The sequence below is a fragment of the Scyliorhinus canicula genome, chromosome 4 (genome assembly GCF_902713615.1).
Source record: "Scyliorhinus canicula chromosome 4, sScyCan1.1, whole genome shotgun sequence".
NCBI lineage: Eukaryota > Metazoa > Chordata > Chondrichthyes > Carcharhiniformes > Scyliorhinidae > Scyliorhinus > Scyliorhinus canicula.
The window spans coordinates 2,775,488-2,796,193 of record NC_052149.1 but is presented as its reverse complement, the minus strand read 5'-3'; the positions used below and the strand labels follow the sequence as shown (position 1 = coordinate 2,796,193).

Sequence of the window (20,706 nt, the reverse complement as noted above, 5' to 3'; positions counted from 1 at the left end):
CCAAACCCCCATTAAACCATCCAGTCCAACTTCCACCAACTTGGCCATCGCAAAAACAAGGCCAATGGAGTTGACTAAACATGGGGGGGGAGGGAGGGCGGCCTGCGCGAGGGAGGGCGGCCTGCGCGAGGGAGGGCGGCCTGCGCGAGGGAGGGCGGCCTGCGCGAGGGAGGGCGGCCTGCGCGAGGGAGGGCGGCCTGCGCGAGGGAGGGCGGCCTGCGCGAGGGAGGGCCGCTTGCGCGAGGGAGGGCGGCCTGCTGGAGGGAGGGCGGCCTGCGGGGAGGGAGGGCGGCCTGCGCGAGGGAGGGCGGCCTGCGCGAGGGAGGGCGGCCTGCGCGAGGGAGGGCGGCCTGCGCGAGGGAGGGCGGCCTGCTGGAGGGAGGGCGGCCTGCTGGAGGGAGGGCGGCCTGCTGGAGGGAGGGCGGCCTGCTGGAGGGAGGGCGGCCTGCTGGAGGGAGGGCGGCCTGCTGGAGGGAGGGCGGCCTGCTGGAGGGAGGGCGGCCTGCTGGAGGGAGGGCGGCCTGCGGGAGGGAGGGCGGCCTGCGGGAGGGAGGGCGGCCTGCGGGAGGGAGGGCGGCCTGCGGGAGGGAGGGCGGCCTGCGGGAGGGAGGGCGGCCTGCGGGAGGGAGGGCGGCCTGCGGGGAGGGAGGGCGGCCTGCGGGGAGGGAGGGCGGCCTGCGGGGAGGGAGGGCGGCCTGCGGGGAGGGAGGGCGGCCTGCGGGGAGGGAGGGCGGCCTGCGGGGAGGGAGGGCGGCCTGCGGGGAGGGAGGGCGGCCTGCGGGGAGGGAGGGCGGCGTGTTTTTTACCCAGCGAGTTGTTGTGATCTGGAAGGTGCTGCCTGAAAGGGCGGTGGAAGCAGATTCAATAATAACTTTCAAAAGGGAGTTGGTTAAATACACAAATAGAACAACATTTTCAGGGATTTGGGAAAGAACATAGGAGTGGGACTAATTTCAAAAATGCTAGCACAGTCACGATGGTCGGAATGGCCTCATTCTGTGATGTATCATTGTGCAATCTTACCTTTGGGTAGGTGGTTTCGGTACATTAATCAGGTCCTTTAACCTGGGTCGTTTTCGGACGGAAACCCGTTTTCTCTTCTGTGTCTGTTTTGGTGGAAGTGAGGTTAATTCCATTAATCGGACCACTCTGCAGAGAAAGGAAAGGTTCGAGATATTAAGCAGATTTCCAGGGATGACGGATTACTCGTTACCTGCAGAGAATGGAGATGCTGGGATTGAGTAGGTTCAGGACAGATTTCACACAGGTGTTCATACCCACAAAGGTGTTCTGAAAAGACTCAATAAGAACACAAGAACTGGGAGCAGGAGTCAGCAATTCAGCCTCTCGAGCTGCCTTTTACGCACAAGGCCAGCCGAATGCTGGCTCACCAGCTGACAATGTTAGGGACAGAAATGGTAGCGGATCCAAACAAGGTCAACAAGGCCTTTATGAACTTTTACCAAAGGCTATAACACTCCAGGAGCTCTGGGTTGGAGCAGTTCTTCGACAGACTGGAAATACCGGTGGTAGGGGAGGATAGGAGACAAGGGCAGGAAGCACCGCTAGGGCTGGTGAAAACAGGGAGTACATCAACGCCGCGCAGCCAGGGAAAGTGCTGGGACCAGATGGCATCCCGGTCGACTTTTACAAAACATTCTCAGCAGTGCTGGCCCCACATCTGCGGGAGATGTTCAACAACTCACTGTCGATAGGGGGCCCTGCCGCCCACTCTGGCACAGACCTCGATCTCATTCATCCCCAAAAAGGCCAAAGACCCGACACTCTTCAATACTGATGTGAAAGACCTCGCGGAAGGGAGGGAAGGGGGTGTGAGGACCACCTTAATAATAATCATCTTTATTAGTGTCACAAGTAGGCTTACATTAACACTGCAATGAAGTTACTGTGAAAAGCCCCGGGCCAGAGACTCAGAGCTGCTGTTCAGCCAAGCCATCTTTGCATGGCCGAATCTTGGGTGTCTCTGGATTTTATGTGGGTTTATTTAAGAGTTAATAATATTGTTATTTAATAAAGTTTGTTGAATTTATACTCGTGCTTTGTCCTTTGTTCCTGTGGCTACTAAGGGCACCCGAGTACAAAATGGATGAATATACTGGTGGCAGTATGTGAGAATTGGGCAGATACAACAAGGCCCATCAGGCTTCTCCGATGGAGGGTAAAGATCCCACAGACGTACCTACATTACAACAGGACTTCAAAAGTATTTAAATGGCTGTAAAGTGCTTTGGGACAGCCTGAGGTCATTATATTCATGAAAAAAACTTTTATCCTTATCGTTCCACAAACACATGTTGACCAAAGGGTCCTTGAACCAGCAGAGAGGCTGCTGGGTTAATTGGGCCGAGAAAAACAACAGATGGCAGATACACAATCAGAATGTTCTAGCGCTGAAACAGGGCGCTGGGCCACAAGAGGGCTTTCCCATCCCGCCACAAATCACCTCCTGGAATCCCACACTCCGGCTTAGGGTCAGCCCACACAGGGAGGCCCGTGTGCCTTTTCCAAACAGCCGTCCAATCAGTTACACTTGTCTCAACAGAGAACTTGATATACACTTACAAGTTTGAATAGTAGAATTGTAGAGATACACATTAAATATTGTGCACTTCCACAGCAAGATGAACCATTTCAGCTGCCCTCTTATAGACTGATGCACTTATGGACTGATCTGATCTCTTCACACATCTTCACCCGATGCCTGTGTCTATGTATTTACATTGTGTATTTTATGTTTGCTCTATTATGTATTTTCTATTCATATACTAAATGATCTGTTTGAACTGCAAGCAGAACAATACTTTTCACTGTACCTCGGTACGCGTGATAATAATCCAATCCAAAATAAGCTCAATGCCCACCATCTGAAAACTAATAACACCCAATTAATTACACAATCAAACCCACTCTCTCTACTCAATACCCCACAGCCCTGCACTTACTGATGACACAACTATACAGGGTCGGATCTCGAACAATACAGGAGTGAGATTGAGAACCTAGTGGAGTGGTGCAGCGACAACAATCTCTCACTCAATGTCAGCAAAACTAATGAGCTGGTCATTGACTTCAGGAAGCAAAGTACTGTACACACCCCTGTCTGGATCAATGGGGCCGAGATGGAGATGGTGATAGTTTCAAATTCCTAGGGGTGCACATCTCCAAACATCTGTCCTGGTCCACCCACATCGACGCTACCAACAAGAAAGCACAACAGCGCCTATACTTCCTCAGGAAACTAAGGAAATTTGGCATGTCCACATTAACCCTTACTTGTACTGATGCACCATAGAAAGCATCCTATCAGGCTGCATCACAGCCTGGTATGGCAACTGCTCGGCGCAAGACCACAAGGAACTTCAGAGAGTCGTGAATACTGCCCAGCCCATCACACGAACCTGCCTCCCATCAATTGACTCCATCTACACCTCCCGCTGCCTGGGGAAAGCGGGCAGCATAATCAAGGATCCCTCCCACCCGGCTTACTCACTCTTCCAACTTCTTCCATCGGGCCTAAACGGCCCTCATGGACTCAACTGATTAATACTGCATCCCTGTATGCTTCACCCAATGCCGGTGTCTATGTATTTACATTGTGTACCTTACGTTGCCCTGTTATGTATTTTCTTTTCATGTCCCAAATTATCTGTTTGAGCTGCACACAGAAAAATACTTTTCACTGTACCTCGGTACAATAAACAAACTCTAATCCAACTTCCTCTTTCAGTTATTTGTCCAAAGCTGTTTAAAAATGATTATTGAATCTGCTTTCCAATTTTTTTATTCCTCTATGGTAACAGGGGAGGTGCCAGAGAATAGTCAATGTGGTCCCACTATTTAAGAAAGGTTGTAGAGACAAGCCAGGGACCTACAGGCCAGTGAGTCCAATGTCAGTGGTTGGGAAACTACTGGAGAAGATTCTGAAAGAGAGAATCTATCTCCACTTGAAGAGGCAAGGTTTGATCAGGGATAGTCAGCATGGCTTTGTCAGAGGGAGGTCATGCCTAACAAATGTGATTGAATTTTGTGAGCATGTAACCAAGTTTGGATGGGGGTAGTGCAGTTGATGTAGTTTACATGGATTTCAGCAAAACCTTTGACAAAGGCCCACATAGGAGATTTATTGAGAAGGTAAATGTACATGGGATACAGAGTGATTTGATAAGGTGGATTCATAATTGGCTTAGCTGTGGGAGACAGTGGGTAATGACAGACGCCTGCTTTAGTGACTGGAAGCCAGTGACCAGTGGGGTACCACAGGGATCCGTGCTGGGCCCCCTATTGTTAGTCATTTATATAAATGACATAGATGACTATGTGGGGGGTAGGATCAGTGAGTTTGCGGACGATACAAAGATTGGCCGGGTGGTTAACAGTGAGGTTGAGGGCAGCACTGTGGCGCAGTGGTTAGCACTGCTGCCCACGGCGCTGAGGACCCGGATTCGAATCCCGGCTCTGGGTCACTGTCCATGTGGAGTTTGCACATTCTCCCCGTGTCTGCGTGGGTTTCACCCCCACAACCCAAAGATGTGCAGGGTAGGTGGATTGGCCACACTAAATTGCCCCTTCATTGGAAAAAATAATTGGCTACTCTAAATTTAAAAAAAAAACGAAAAAAACAGTGAGGTTGAGTGTCTTGGGCTGCAGGAAGGTATCAACGGGATGGTCACATTGGCAGAAAAGTGGTAGATTAAATTTAACCCTGAAAAGTGTGAGGTGATACACTTTTGGAAGGAGTAATTTAACAAGGAAGTTTACTATGGAAGGTATGACACTGGGAAGTTCCAAATAACAAAGGGACCTTGCCGCGTTTGTCCATAGATCTCTGAAGGCAGCAGGGCAGGTTAACAAGGAGGTGAAAAAGGCATATGGGACACTCGCTTTTATCAATCAGGGCATAGATTACAGAAGCAGGCAGGTCATGTTGGAGTTGTATAGAACTTTGGTGAGGTCACAGCTGGAGCACTGTGTGAAGTTCTGGTCGCCACATTATAGGAAGGATGTGATTGCACTGGAGGGGGTGCAGAGGAGATTCACCAGGATGTTGCCTGGGATGGAACATTTAAGTTATGAAGAGAGGTTGGATCGACTTGGGCTGTTTTCTCTGGAGCAGAGAAGACTGAGGGGTGACCTGATCGAGGTGGACAAGACTATGAGCGACATGGACAGGGTGGATAGGGGGCAGCTGTTCCCCTTAGTTAAAGGGTCAGTTACGAGGGGGACACAAGTTCAAAGTTAAGGGGGAATTTTAGGAAAACCATTTTACCCAGAGGGTGGTGACGGTGCGGAATGCACTGCCTGGGAGGGTGGTAAAGGTGGGATACCTCAATCCTTTAAATAGTACCTGGATGAGCACTTGGCACGTCAGAACATTCAAGGCTATGGGCCCAGTGCTGGCAAATGGGATTAGGTTGGCAGGTCAGGGCCTTTCATGTGTCGGTGCAGACTCGATGGGCCGAAGGGCCTCGTCTGCACTGTAATATTCTGCCTTCACTCCCAAGATCACAACTCACAGGGGGTTAAAAAAAACTCACGTCCGACTCTTTTATAAAGGATATGGTAACAGGACAAAAAGATTAGACAAAGTCAACATGGATTGATGAAAGGGGGACAGTATCTGACAAGCCTACTGGAGGTTTTTGAGGAAGTAACTAGTGGAATAGATAAATGTGAACCAGTGCAGTTGGATTTTCAGAAAGCCTTTGATAAAGGTTCTGGGCAAAATGAAAACATATGGGATGGGGATAACATTTTGGCCGATATTGAAAATTGGTTAGCAGACAGGAAGCAGTAGGAATGAATGGATCTTTTTCAAAGTGGCAGGCGGTGAATAGTGAAGTCCTGCAGGATTCAGTGATTGGGCCCCAGCTGTTCATGATATATATATATATATGATTTCATGAGGGAACCAAGCGTAATATTTCCATGTTTGCTGAGGACACAAAACTTTGTGGGAAATTGTGAGGAGAAATTAAGATGCTTCAAGGTGTTTTGGGGCAGTGGTATTGTTGCTGCTCTGCGGACCCGGGTTCAAACCCCACCATGGAAGGGGCAGCACAGGTGGAGAAGGTGGTCAAGAAGGTATACAGCCTGCTTGCCTTCATTGGCCGGGGCACTGAGTACAAAAATTGGCAAGTCATGTTGCAGCTGTACAGAACCTAAGTTAGGCCACACTTGGAGTATAGTGTTCAATTCTGGCTGCCACACTACCAGGAGGATGTGAAGGCTTTAGAGAAGGTACAGAAGAGATTTACCAGGATGTTGTCTGGTATGGAGGGCATTAGCTATGAGGAGGGGTTGAATAAACTCGGTTTGTTCTCACTGGAACGACGGAGGTTGAGGGGCGGCCTGATAGAGGTCGACAAAATTATGAGGGGCATAGACAGAGTGGATAGTCAGAGGCTTTTTCCCAGGGTAGAGGGGCCAATTACTCAGGGGGATAGGTTTAAGGTGCGAGGGGCAAGGTTTAGAGGAGATGTTCGAGGCAGGTTTTTTTACACAGAGGGTAGTGGGTGCCTGGAACTCGCTGCCGGAGGAGGTGGTGGAAGCAGGGACGATAGTGACGTTTAAGGGGCATCTTGACAAATACACGAATAGGATGGGAATAGAGGGATACGGACCCCGGAAATGCAGAAGGTTTTTAGAGGGCCGAAGGGCCTGTTCCTGTGCTGTACTTTCCTTTGTGGCAGACGGTGAAATTTGAATTCAATAAAAATCTGGAATTTAAAAAGTCTAAAATGCTGACCACGAAACCACTGTCGATTGTAGTCAAAACCCATCTGGTTCACCCAGACCCACAGCAATGTGGTTGACTCTGAACTGCCCCCTCAAGGGCCATTTGAGATGGACAATAAATGGTGGCCCAGCTGATGTTGTGGAGATACATATTCAGCATCGTTGCACCTTCACAGCAAAATGAACCATTTCAGCTGCCCTTATATTTGAAAACAGGGTGAGTCCCAGCAGACGGCCCTGTGGAATTCTCCAGCACAGGAGGCTGTGGAGGCCAAGTCACTGAATATATCGGAGAAGGAAATAGATAGAATTCTCGACTCTAAAGACACCAAGGAGTATAGAACATTACGGCGCAGTACAGGCCCTTCGGCCCTCGATGTTGCGCCGTCCTGTGAAACCCCTCTAAAGTCCCTCTACACTATTCCCTTATCGTCCATAGGCCTGTCCAATGACCATTTGAATGCGTTTAGTATGGCAAGAGCACAGGTGTATGGTGTCGAGTTAGATCAGCCATGATTATATTCAGAAATGGACCAGACTCAAGGGGCCGAATGGCCTACTCCTGCTCCTATTTTCTATGTTTCTCTGCTTCTTTTACCCATTCTCTTCAATCTGTGTCCCTCTGGTTACCCTCCCTCCTGTCACTGAAACACTTTCTCCTCATTTACTCCATCAAAACTCTTGCTGATTTTGAACATCTCGATTCAATCTCCTCTGAACCTTCTCTGCTCCAAGGAGAACAATCACAGTTTCTCCAGTCTCTCCACATTAACTGAAACCCCCCATCCCTGCTCCCATTCCAGTAAATCCCCTCCGCACCCTCTCCAAGGCCTCGACATCCTCCCTAAAGTGTGGAGCCCAGAACTGGACACAATCCCCCAGCTGGGGTCTAACCAGTGATTTAGAGATAGAGAAATACAGCACAGAACAGGCCCTTCGGCCCACGATGTTGTGCCGAACTTTTGTCCTAGGTTAATCATAGAATTTTGGACACTAAGGGCAATTTATCATGGCCAGTCCACCCAACCTGCACATCTTTGGACTGTGGGAGGAAACCGGAGCACCCGGAGGAAACCCACGCAGACACGGGGAGAACGTGCAGACTCCGCACAGACAGTGACCCAAGCCGGAATCGAACCTGGGACCCTGGAGCTGTGAAGCAATTGTGCTATCCACAATGCTACCGTGCTGCCCTTAAGAAGGGCTTTATATAACTTGCTGACAGAAAGTCCTCAACTAAAGTTCCAAAAACCTAGAGGTTCCCAAAAAAACTGATGTTAAATTTGGAGTTTGGTTATTTTGGACATTTCTTGCCCAGAAAAAACAATGTACAAATTGAAATACTGTACCGTACGTTGAAACACTGTGCAAGCCAGCTGAAATAACTTGCATGATAAAGTACAGCACCAAATATAAAAATACAATATGCAACACAATAAAATTACTTTAAATATTACAGGGCACACCTCAGTCGAGCTACTTTTACCTTGACCAAGTTCCATCTAGTGGCAGAGGTTGGTTGGTGCAACTGACGTCCAAGAACACAACCTCTGCCACAAGACGAAGCCGAGGACATCAGCGTAAGGTCCGAACGGGAGCCAGGAGAGAAACCAGCAAGGAGGCCAGGGTTCGGGGGCTGCCGAGGACTAAAGTAAGGGCAAGGGCAAGAGGAAGAGGGACTGACAGAGAGGGTGAAAGTACTGTGGGAAAAGACAAGCAAGCAGGCAGGCCACAGAGAAAGACATCAAGTGAAACTGACAATGTTAGGTGGATACATTTAAGAGTTTTAATCACGACGTTAAAGTCAAACAGCGTTATGTGGGTAGACGTTAAGCGGGGACTCACTATTCATTGTTTACTCGTCGTACCTTGAATATTTATCGAATTTAAGAAACCATCTAACTCTCAAAAAATTTAACAATTCTTTCTCAGTAATTGTGCTGTGGAAGCTCCACATTCTCACGCAATGCACAAAGAGTTTTGCACCAATCATCTCATTGTGGTTATTTTCAATTCGTACTCTGTTATTCCAGCTTATTAGCAATGAAAGCATTCTATTGTCTTTCACATCACTATACCCTAATAGAAACAGAGAAAATTTGCGCAGCAGGTTCTGTTCACCTATCACCCCTGTGCTCACTCACCCATTCACACTGACTGGAAACTCTGCAAGCTTAAAGTCCCTCATGGCCACCCCCACACCCTCCCTATCTCTATAACCTCCCTCCTGCTCCAACACCCTCCCTATCTCTATAACCTCCCTCCTACCCCCACACCCTCCCTATCTCTATAACCTCCCTCCTACCCCCACACCCTCCCTATCTCTATAACCTCCCTCCTGCTCCAACACCCTCCCTATCTCTATAACCTCCCTCCTGCCCCCACACCCTCCCTATCTCTATAACCTCCCTCCTGCCCCCACACCCTCCCTATCTCTATAACCTCCCTCCTGCCCCCACACCCTCCCTATCTCTATAACCTCCCTCCTGCCCCCACACCCTCCCTATCTCTATAACCTTCCTCCTGCCCCGACACCCTCCCTATCTCTACAACCTTCCTCCTGCCCTGACACCCCTCCCTATCTCTGTAACCTCCCTCCTGCACCAACACCCCTCCCTATCTCTGTAACCTTCCTCCTGCCCTGACACCCCTCCCTATCTCTATAACCTACCTCCTGCCCCAACACCCCTCCCTATCTCTACAACCTCCCTCCTACCCCCACACCCTCCCTATCTCTATAACCTCCCTCCTGCCCCGACATCCCTCCCCATCTCTATAACCTCCCTCCTGCCCCGACATCCTCCCCATCTCTGTAACCGCCCTCCTGCCCCGACATCCTCCCTATCTCTATAACCTCCCTCCTGCCCCGACACCCTCCCTATCTCTGTAACCTCCTCCATTCCCTACACCCCTCCCTATCTCTATAACCTCCCTCCTGCCCCGACACCCTCCCTATCTCTGTAACCTCCTCCATTCCCTACACCCCTCCCTATCTCTATAACCTCCCTCCTGCCCCTACACCCCTCCCTATCTCTGTAACCTCCCTCCTGCCCCGACACCCCTCCCTATCTCTGTAACCTCCCTCCTGCCCCGACACCCCTCCCTATCTCTGTAACCTCCCTCCTGCACCAACACCCCTCCCTATCTCTATAACCTACCTCCTGCCCCAACACCCTCCCTATCTCTATAACCTCCCTCCTGCCCCAACACCCCCCCTTTCTCTATAACCTCCCTCCTGCCCCGACACCCCTCCCTATCTCTATAACCTACCTCCTGCTGCGACACCCCTCCCTATCTCTGTAACCTCCTCAAGCACCAACACCCCTCACCATCTCTATAACCTCCCTCCTGCCCCAACACCCCTCCCTATCACTATAACCTCCCCTGCCCCACCCTCTCCCAATTTCTGTAATTCCCTTGAGCCCCTACAACTCTCTGTATCTTTGTAACCTCCGATGGCTCCAACACCCCTCCGCGATCTCCGCTCTCTTCCAGTTCTTCTCTCTTGCAATCCTGGACTTCCATCGCTCCCCCATCGGCAGTCTGCCTGGGCTCTAAGCTCTGGAATTCCTCCCTCAACCGCTCTCCATCTCCTTTAAGAGGCTCCATTAAACCCACCGCTTTAAGCAAACGTTTGATCACCTGTTCTAATATATCCTTTTGGGGCAGGGCGGCAGATTCAGTGAGATAAGGCTCCTGTAAACACCTTGGGATGGAGACAAACTCTTTCTTCTTGTGGAGATTCCGGAAACAAGGAAGTGTAACCTTCAAATCAGGGTTGATGTCAGGAAGTATACCTTCACACACAGCAGTGGAACTCCCTCACACAAAACACACTCGAGGCTGGTGGTGGGGAGAAATGGTGCGGCAATTGGAAATTTCGGAATTGGGAACAATGCAACAATACCTTTTCCTTTTGCTGTGGTTTGCAGAACCCATGGATGGAGTTGATACACAGATCAACCATGATCGGATTGAATGACAGAACAGTCGAGTGGCTGAATGAGCTCCTTTGTACCCAGCGGGTTAATGGCGCCACATCAATCCAAGTTACTGTTGTTGTTATTTTACTCACCTTTCTTTATCCTCTTCACTCCCACTTTCATATTCGGATTCTTCCTCACTGGAAACGTCCATCTCTTCCTCTGGCAGAGGTGGTTCCTCTGGAGGCAGTGGAGGCATTGGTGGAGGAGCGGGAAAGTACTCCTCGTACTGTCCAAGACAGTGAAAAATAAAACCCTCAATTAGCCAGGGAACAGAAGACAGCCTAAACTAGAAGAACGTTGTGCCCCGAAACACAGCTCCAAACTCTTACAGGAACAGGAGGAGGCCATTCAGCCTGTCCCATCATTCAACAAGCTAGTGGCTCGTCTATATCCAAACTTAACTTAACCATCTTGATTCCTTCTTTCATAAATCCACGCATTCTGATCTAAAACGTCATTCTGAGTTAGCATCCAATGTTATTTGTGGGAGTTTAATCCTTACATTTCTCCAGCACCTACCATCACCTCAGAAACTCCCTAAAACACTTCAGAAAACGTGAATTTGTAATGTAGGAAAGACGGCAGCTAATTTACACACAGCAATATCCCAGAAACAACGATCTGATAAAGGCCTAGATAATCTTTCAGAGGTGTTGAATGAGGGATAAATTACAGCCAGCACACCAGAGATATCTTCCCTGCCCTTCATCAAAACAGCATCACGGAATCATTTCCACCCAAAGCGGCAAAGGAGGTCTTGGTTTAACGCCAATTATAACAATGTGGCACCCTCTCAGTACTGACCCTCTGACAGTGCAGCCCTCCCTCAGTACTGACCCTCTGACAGTGCAGCACACCCTCAGTACTGACCCTCTGACAGTGCAGCACTCCCTCAGTACTGACCCTCTGACAGTGCGGCACTCCCTCAGTACTGACCATCTGATAGTGCGGCACTCCCTCAGTACTGATCCTCTGACAGTGCGGCACTCCCTCAGTACTGACCCTCTGACAGTGCGGCACTCCCTCAGTACTGATCCTCTGACAGTGCGGCACTCCCTCAGTACTGATCCTCTGACAGTGCGGCACTCCCTCAGTACTGACCCTCTGACAGTGCAGCACTCCCTCAGTACTGACCCTCTGACAGTGCGGCACTCCCTCAGTACTGACCCTCTGACAGTGCAGCACTCCCTCAGTACTGACCCTCTGACAGTGCGGCACTCCCTCAGTACTGACCCTCTGACAGGGCAGCTCTCCCTCAGTACTGACCCTCTGACAGTGCGGCACTCAAAAGTAGCCTATTGACTGTCAGAGACGACAATGCTCCATCTGACCACCCCCTAAAGAGGTGGTCCTGGCGAAGTAAGTGGTTCATTATTTTTGTACAGTAAGAAGTCTTACAACACCAGGTTAAAGTCCAACAGGTTTGATTCAAACTCGAGCTTTCGGAGCGCAGCTCCTTCCTCAGGTGAATGGCGAGGTATGTTCCAGAAACATTTATATAGACAAAGTCAGAGATGCCGGACAATGCTTGGAATGCAGCATGTGCGGCCTCAACAGGGATATTGGATTCATGTCGCATTACATCCACCCCCCCACCATCAGGCCTGGACTTGCAAAATCCTACCAACTGTTCGGGCTTGAGACAATTTACACCTCTTTAACCTGTGATTATCCCTCTCCCTGGATCTGCAATGATTTGATTACCTGCAAATGCTCGCATTCCAAGCATTGTCCAGCATCTCTGACTTTGTCTATATAAATGTTTCTGGAACATACCTCTCCATTCACCTGAGGAAGGAGCTGCGCTCCAAAAGCTCGTGTTTGAATCAAACCTGTTGGACTTTAACCTTCTTACTGTGCTCACCCCAGTCCAACGCCGGCATCTCCACATCATTATTTTTGTGGTTCCAGTCTCTCCACATTAACTGAAGTCCCTCACTCCTGGTCTCATTCTAGTAAATCTCCCACATGCATTCTCCAAGGCCCTGACATCCTTCCTCAAAGCCTATCATTGGGATCAGTTTTGATAAAGTTTGTATTATTTTTACAGTTTTCATCTCACAGATTACCATTGGAGGGCGAGTCGTGATGGGTCCAAAGGGAGCTGGCAAGTTCATTTTGTTCATCAGATGTAGAACCTGCAAGAACAAACGCAAGGTATTCAGTCCCTGTGTCTACACACAGAACATAGAAAGCAGATTCAACTCGCCTTCAAAGCAGAGAAACTCAACTTGTAAAGAAGTACGGTCTGACCACACCTGGAGATTTTTACAGTTCTTGTTTCCACAGGATAAAAAGGATATCAAAGAGCTGGCGAGGGCTCAGATGAGGGGGAGCGGGAGGGTCTTTTCGCAAGAAAAGAGAAGACAGAAACGGCTTGATCGAAGTATTTAAAATTCTGAAAAGGTTTTATCGGGTAGACAAAGTTATGTTTCCACTTGTGTGAGGGGGAGAGAGAGAGAGAAAGACTTTCAGAACTAGGGGCCATAAATAAAAGCTGTTCACAAATAAATCCAATTGGGAATTCAGGAGAAACACCATTATCCAGGGAGTGGGGAGAATGTGGGACTCGTTCCCACAGGGAGTGGGGAGAATGTGGAACTCGCTCTCACAGGGAGTGGGGAGAATGTAGGACTCACTCCCACAGGGCGTGGGGGTGAATGTGGAACTCGCTCCCACAGGGAGTCGGGAGAATGTGGGACTCGCTCCCACAGGGAGTGGGGAGAATGTGGGACTCGCTCCCACAGGGAGTGGGGAGAATGTGGAACTCGCTCCCACAGGGAGTGGGGAGAATGTGGAACTCGCTCCCACAGGGAGTGGGGAGAATGTGGGGCTCGCACCCACAGGGAGTGGGGAGAATGTGGGACTCGCTCCCACAGAGAGTGGGGAGAATGCGGGACTCGCTCCCACAGGGAGTGGGGAGAATGTGGGGCTCGCTCCCACAGGGAGTGGGGAGAATGTGGGGCTCGCTCCCACAGGGAGTGGGGAGAATGTGGGGCTCGCTCCCACAGGGAGTGGGGAGAATGTGGGGCTCGCACCCACAGGGAGTGGGGAGAATGTGGGGCTCGCACCCACAGGGAGTGGGGAGAATGTGGGGCTCGCACCCACAGGGAGTGGGGAGAATGTGGGACTCGCTCCCACGGGGAGTGGGGAGAATGTGGGACTCGCTCCCACGGGGAGTGGGGAGAATGTGGAACTCGCTCCCACAGGGAGTGGGGAGAATGTGGAACTCGCTCCAACAGGGAGTGGGGAGAATGTGGGACTCGCTCCCACAGGGAGTGGGGAGAATGTGGGACTCGCTCCCACGGGGAGTGGGGAGAATGTGGGACTCGCTCCCACGGGGAGTGGGGAGAATGTGGGACTCGCTCCACAGGGAGTGGGGAGAATGTGGAACTCGCACCCACAGGGAGTGGGGAGAATGTAGAACTCGTTCCCACAGGGAAAGGGTGAGGTGAATGGTATTGAGACCTTGAAGGGGGGGAAGCTAGAGAAACACATCAGGGAGAATGGAATAAGAGATTCTGATAGGGTGAGATGGAGTGGGAGTGAAGAAGGCTTGGTACAGTGCGATGGGCTGAATGTCCAGGTTCTGTACTGTATATAATTCAAAAACATCAGCAAAAACAAAATGCTGCGACTTTCTTCCAGCAAAATGTTAAAATATATAAACCAATTATTTTACCTGCACGTAGAACTTTGGGACACTTGCCATGGCATTGGCAATATTAGCCAGAATGATACTAGTTGGCGGTGGGTAGAGATATTTCAGACACGGGTTCCTGAGATAGGTCAACCTGAAAGACAAGATGGACAAGCTTGATGCACATCAGAGTATCGCACAATTCTTGGTTTAACACCGCATCTGAAAGCTGACAGTGCAGCACTCCCTCAGTACTGACCCTCTGACAGTGCAGCACTCCCTCAGTACTGACCCTCTGACAGTGCGGCACTCCCTCAGTACTGACCCTCTGACAGTGCAGCACTCCCTCAGTACTGACCCTCTGACAGTGCAGCACTCCCTCAGTACTGACCCTCTGACAGTGCAGCACTCCCTCAGTACTGACCCTCTGACAGTGCGGCACTCCCTCAGTACTGACCCTCTGACAGTGCAGCACTCCCTCAGTACTGACCCTCTGACAGTGCAGCACTCCCTCACTACTGACCCTCTGATAGTGCAGCACTCCCTCAGTGGGAAGTTTCGATGATTGATGCAGGAAGGGCAGTGGATGTTGTCTATATGGACTTCAGTAAGGCCTTTGACAAGGTCCCTCATGGCAGACTGGTACAAAAGGTGAAGTCACACGGGATCAGGGGTGAGCTGGCAAGGTGGATATAGAACTGGCTAGGTCATAGAAGGCAGAGAGTAGCAATGGAAGGGTGCTGTTCTAATTGGAGGGCTGTGACTAGTGGTGTTCCACAGGGATCAGTGCCGGGACCTTTGCTGTTCGTAGTATATATAAATGATTTGGAGGAAAATGTAACTGATCTGATTAGTAAGTTTTCAGATGACACAATGGTTGGTGGAATTGAAGATAGCGATGAGGACTGTCGGAGAATACAGCAGGATTTAGATAGTTTGGAGACTTGGACGGAGAGATGGCAGATGGAGTTTAATCCGGACAAATGAAAATGAAATGAAAATCGCTTATTGTCACGAGTAGGCTTCAATGAAGTTACTGTGAAAAGCCCCTAGTCGCCACATTCCGGCGCCTGTTCGGGGAGGCTGTTACGGGAATCGAACCGTGCTGCTGGCTTGCCTTGGTCTGCTTTCAAAGCCAGCAAATGTGAGGTAATGCATTTTGGAAGGTCTAATGCAGGTAGGGAATATACAGTGAATGGTAGAACCCACAAGAGTATTGGAAGACAGAGAGATCTAGGTGTACAGGTCCACAGGTCACTGAAAGAGGCAACACAGGTGTAGAAGGTAGTCAAGAAGGCATACGGCAAGCTTGCCTTCATTGACCGGGGCATTGAGTGTAAGAATTGGCAAGTCATGTTGCAGCTGTATAGAACCTTAGTTGGGCCACACTTGGGAGTATAGTGTTCAATTCTGGTCGCCACACTACCAGAAGGATGTGGAGGCATTAGAGAGGGTGCAGAAGAGATTTACCAGGATGTTGTCTGGTTTGGAGGGCATTAGCTATGAGGAGCGGTTGAATAAACTCGGTTTGTTCTCACTGGAACGAAAGAGGTTGAGGGGCGACCTGACAGAGGTCTACAAAATTATGAGGGGCAGAGACATAGTGGATAGTCAGAGGCTTTTCCCCAGGGTAGAGGCAAGTTATTTTTTTTTTTTTTTTTACACAGAGGGTAGTGGGTGCCTGGAAGAGGTGGAGGAAGCAGGGACGATAGTGACATTTAAGGGGCATCTTGACAAATCCATGAATAGGATGGGAATAGAGGGATACGGACCCAGGAAGTGCAGGAGAATGTAGTTTAGTCATGTAGCATGGTCGGCACAGGCTTGGAGGGCCGAAGGGCCTGTTCCTGTGCTGTACTTTTCTTTGTCCTTTGTGCAATACTGACACTGCAACACTCCCTCAGTACTGATCCTCTGACAGTGCAGCACTCCCTCAGTACTGACCCTCTGACAATGCAGCACTCCCTCAGTACTGACCCTCTGACAGTGCAGCACTCCCTCAGTACTGACCCTCTGACAATGCAGCACTCCCTCAGTACTGACCCTCTGACAGTGCAGCACTCCCTCAGTACTGACCCTCTGACAGTGCAGCACTCCCTCAGTACTGACCCTCTGACAGTGCAGCACTCCCTCAGTACTGACCCTCTGACAGTGCGGCACTCCCTCAGTACTGACCCTCTGACAGTGCAGCACTCCCTCAGTACTGACCCTCTGACAGTGCAGCGCTCCCTCAGTACTGACCCTCTGACAGTGCAGCACTCCCTCAGTACTAACCCTCTGACAGTGCAGCACTCCCTCAGTACTGACCCTCTGACAGTGCAGTGCTCCCACAGAACTGACCCTCTGACAGTGCTGCACTCCCTCAGTTCTTAACCAGGAATATCAACTGAGATTCTGTGCTCCAGTCCTGGAGTGAGATTTATCCAATAACCTTTGGAGATGAGAATGACGATAGTGTGACCTTGCTCCCAGCAGTGGACTGCGTGGGGATCCTGGTTCGAGGTAACTCATGATTTAACCGCTGTTACTAACCCAAGGCTTGGTGCGATCCCATCTTCGATTACAGGAACTCTTGGTTTCAGAATCTGTTTCTTATCTTTCTCGTCCAAAGTTTTATCTGTACAACTATAAGCAGAATGAAAAAATTATGAAATCTCCGACAGTTTCTCAAGAACCAGTTTCTCAACAACCATGATGATGACGAGCAATATCCTTCCATGGTGCTTCACAGAAATTTCCAAACAAACTATAAAGCAACGGAAGGGAGGGAATCCAGAGTTTCGAACCCTGCTCCATGAAGGCACCTCCGCCAGCAGTAGAATGGTGGAAATCGGGCTGGACAAGTGATTGTATTTGGAGGAGTGCAGAGATCTCAGAGGGTTGTGAAGAATTCAGAAGTTACAGGAGAGAATACTCCACTCGTTTGAACAGGAGATCTGAGACTTTTCCGCATGAGAGAGATGGGATGGGAGTCGGTTTGTTTGATTGGCTGGTTGTACATTACCTGGGAAGAGGCATCAACCGGGACCTGGGATTCATGTCGCATTATTCACCCCCCACTATCTGGCCCGGGCTTGTGAAATCCTACCAACTGTCCTGGCTTGAGACAATTCGCATCCCTTTAATCTGGGATTACCCCTCTCTTTGGACCTTGTAATGATTTAATTATCTCCAAAGACTCACATTCAAAGTATCGTCTTGCTTCTTTGACTTTGTTTATATATATCTTTCTGGAACTCACCTCTTCATTCACCTGAGGAAGGAGCAGTGCTCCGAAAGCTCGTGTTTGAAACAAACCTGTTGAACTTTAACCTGGTGTAAGATTTCTTACTGTGGTAAGAGGTGGTGATTGGATTCTAGCCAAGGAGGATGATTCTCAGAGACATCAACAGAGTGCTGGACACAGAGACAAGGACGTGCTAACTCTCTCCCCTCCGTGTTTTCTCCAGAAAAGCTGGATAAAAGTTGTATTTCAGAAGCTGCAGATCCCCTGACAGCACTCCCTCAGGGCTCACCAGGGAGTTGAATGTGTGGCTCAATAATTGGTGTGGCAACAAAGGGTTTTGATTCATGGGCCACTGGCACCAGTGCCAAAGAACGTGGGAGCTGCACCTTTAGTAATCTTCACCTGAAGTTCTGCTGGAACCAGTATTGTGAGAGTCTAATAACTAGGGTGGTTGCGGGGGCTTTTTTGTGTGCCAGCAGAGAAGGCTAGAGATTACAAAAATAATAAAAGACAGAGAATTAAAGGCTCTGTATCTGAATGAGCACAGCATTTGTAACAGATGGATTGTCTGTTCAAATAGAAATGCCTGTGAATGAGCTGACAGCTGTTACAGAGACCTGGCTGCAAGGTGACCAACACCGGGACCTGAACTTGGGTACATTTTGGAAGAACAGGAAGCTCGGAAAAGGTAATTGGGTAGCTCTGTTAATCAAGCCCTAACCCGAGTATTGAGAGATGATGAAAGGGAGGGAGGAACTTAATAAAAATTACAATCGGTGGTTAGCAGTACTACCTCACGGCGTCGAGGACCCGGGTTCGATCCCGGCCCCGGGTCACTGTCTGTGTGGAGTGTATACATTCTCCCCGTGGGTCTCACCCCCACAACCCAAAATGATGCGCAGGGGAAGTGAATTTGCCACGCTAAATTGCCCCTTATAATGGAGAAACTAGGAATTGGGTCCTCTAAATTTATTTTAAAAATTACAATCATCAGGGTAAGGGATAGAGAGAAAATTATTCGAGCTGTAGGCTGACAATTTCCCAGGTCCCGATGGACTTAGTCTTAACGTCTTAAACGGAGTATTGCTCACATAGATTCATTGTACAGGAAGTCGGAAACTATCGGCCAGTGAGCCAAACATCTACCGTAGGGAAAATACAGGAATCTATTATTAAGGAGGTTACAGCCGGGGTCTTGGATAATCTCAATGCAATTAGGCAGAGTCAGAGGGAGGTGGTGGCATTGTGGTAACATTACAGTAATTATTAATTCAGAGGCCCAGGCTAAATCTTGGGGACATGGGTTCAAATCCCTCGATGGTAGCTGGTGAAATTTAACTTAACCTAGTCGCTTGATAGTACAGAACCCGAGTAATGCTGAAAAAAATGTTGGGAGCTTTGCGACTTACATAATCACGCATCAGGACAATGTAACGATAATATTTATTCAATGTATTCATATTGTACCTCTTTCAGTGAAACAATAAAAGTCACAGCCATTTGCTGGGCCATTCCCCAGGACAATGTCATTGACAATCAGAGTCAAGCTGCCTGGTTTACATTTCACAATGCTTGCCAGTTAACTGTCAGCAATCTTAATTGGTGCATTCTACCATGGCAAAGCCTCGACCAATCAGAATACACTTGCCAACCAGTCAGCAATCTCTTCTCACACAGAATAAAGTTGTTGCTTCCTCCGAAATTTGGATTCTTGCGAGTTTCCAGATGAGTACAAGATTAAAAGCTTTGACGAAATCTATTTTTTCCGGCAAACCTTAAATTCAATTAATAAAATCTGGAATTGAAAGCTAGTCTCAGTAATGGAGACCATCAAATCGTCATCATCATAAAACCCATCTGGTTCACTAATGCCCTTTCGGGAAGGAAATATGCCGTCCTTACCTGGTCTGGCCTACATGTGACTCCAGACCCACAGCAACGTGGTTGATGCAATTGTCCTTTGAAATGGCCAAGCGAGGCGGTTTAGCTCAGTTGGCTAGACAGTTGGTTTGTGATGCAGACGAGGCCAGCAGCGTAGGTTCGATTCCGGTACTGACTCATGAAGACCCCGCCTTCTCAACCTTGCCCCTCGGTGTGGTGATCCTCGGGTTTAATCACCACCTGTCAGTTCTCTCCCTCAAAGGGGAAAGCACCTTATGGTCATCTGGGACTTTACCTTTATTTGGGGGGTGTACCCAAAAGATGCGCTGGGCGAAACCTTCCAGAGGTTCCCACGTAATGGCAATTGCCTTAGAAGTGCAAACTTCCTTTGGACAATTGCCCAGCACTGGTAACCGCAAACAAACACTCGCAACACCCCCACAGTCAAGACCCGGGCCAACACTTCTCCCCCCTCCAATTCTAACAAGGAGCAGCTCGAGTCTCTTATGGTTCACTGCACAGGAATGCAGGGGGATCAGTTACGGATTGAAAAGACCAAACCCGCGAGGATTTAAAACGAGGCTGGAAGATTCACCTAACTTGCACTAGAGGGACAATCACCAGGAATGCCTTCACCACAGAAGTCAGGTCTGGAGTTAAAAAATACGAGGCTGTAAAAGCAAAAGGAAGTAAACCCTCAGGAACAGAGAATCCCTTTGGACTAGTTCCGGCGAAATCATCTTCTTAAGGGATGGTATAAAGTATACGAGTGAATTAGGTTTCTCAGTTATGTTAAAAGGTTTATTTTGTAGTTTAAAGGACAAGTTGCTGACAAAGTTGGTGGTTTTAGTTAGTTTGGTACAGTAGAAATCTTAAAGCATGAAGTCTTGTTGTGCCATCCTTTGTTATCAGTCTCTACAGGGATCATAATCTACCGCGCTGAGCGTGAGGTCAGAGATCAATTCTCCAAAGTGGGAATTGGAACATGCGACCTCTGACTCTTGGGACACCAGCGCTGCAGACCGAAGCACCAGCGCTGCAGACCGAAGCACCAGCGCTGCAGACCGAAGCACCAGCGCTGCAGACCGAAGCACCAGCGCTGCAGGCCGAAGCACCAGCGCTGCAGGCCGAAGCACCAGCGCTGCAGGCCGAAGCACCAGCGCTGCAGGCCGAAGCACCAGCGCTGCAGGCCGAAGCACCAGCGCTGCAGGCCGAAG

At 49.5% G+C, this 20,706-nt stretch overlaps 1 protein-coding gene across 1 annotated transcript in view; it reads right to left on the bottom strand.

The window, feature by feature from the left end:
* The window catches only part of rnpc3 (RNA-binding region (RNP1, RRM) containing 3), a 31,622-nt gene that overhangs the window by 2,502 nt on the left and 8,414 nt on the right, over window positions 1–20,706 (bottom strand). Inside the window, exons 5-9 of the mRNA XM_038793411.1 lie at window positions 16,915–17,007; window positions 14,425–14,536; window positions 12,812–12,880; window positions 10,832–10,968; window positions 1,024–1,149 (exon numbers count right to left, since the gene is read on the bottom strand). Coding sequence (XP_038649339.1) covers window positions 1,024–1,149; window positions 10,832–10,968; window positions 12,812–12,880; window positions 14,425–14,536; window positions 16,915–17,007 — 537 coding nt within the window. The remainder of the gene's footprint in view (window positions 1–1,023; window positions 1,150–10,831; window positions 10,969–12,811; window positions 12,881–14,424; window positions 14,537–16,914; window positions 17,008–20,706) is intronic.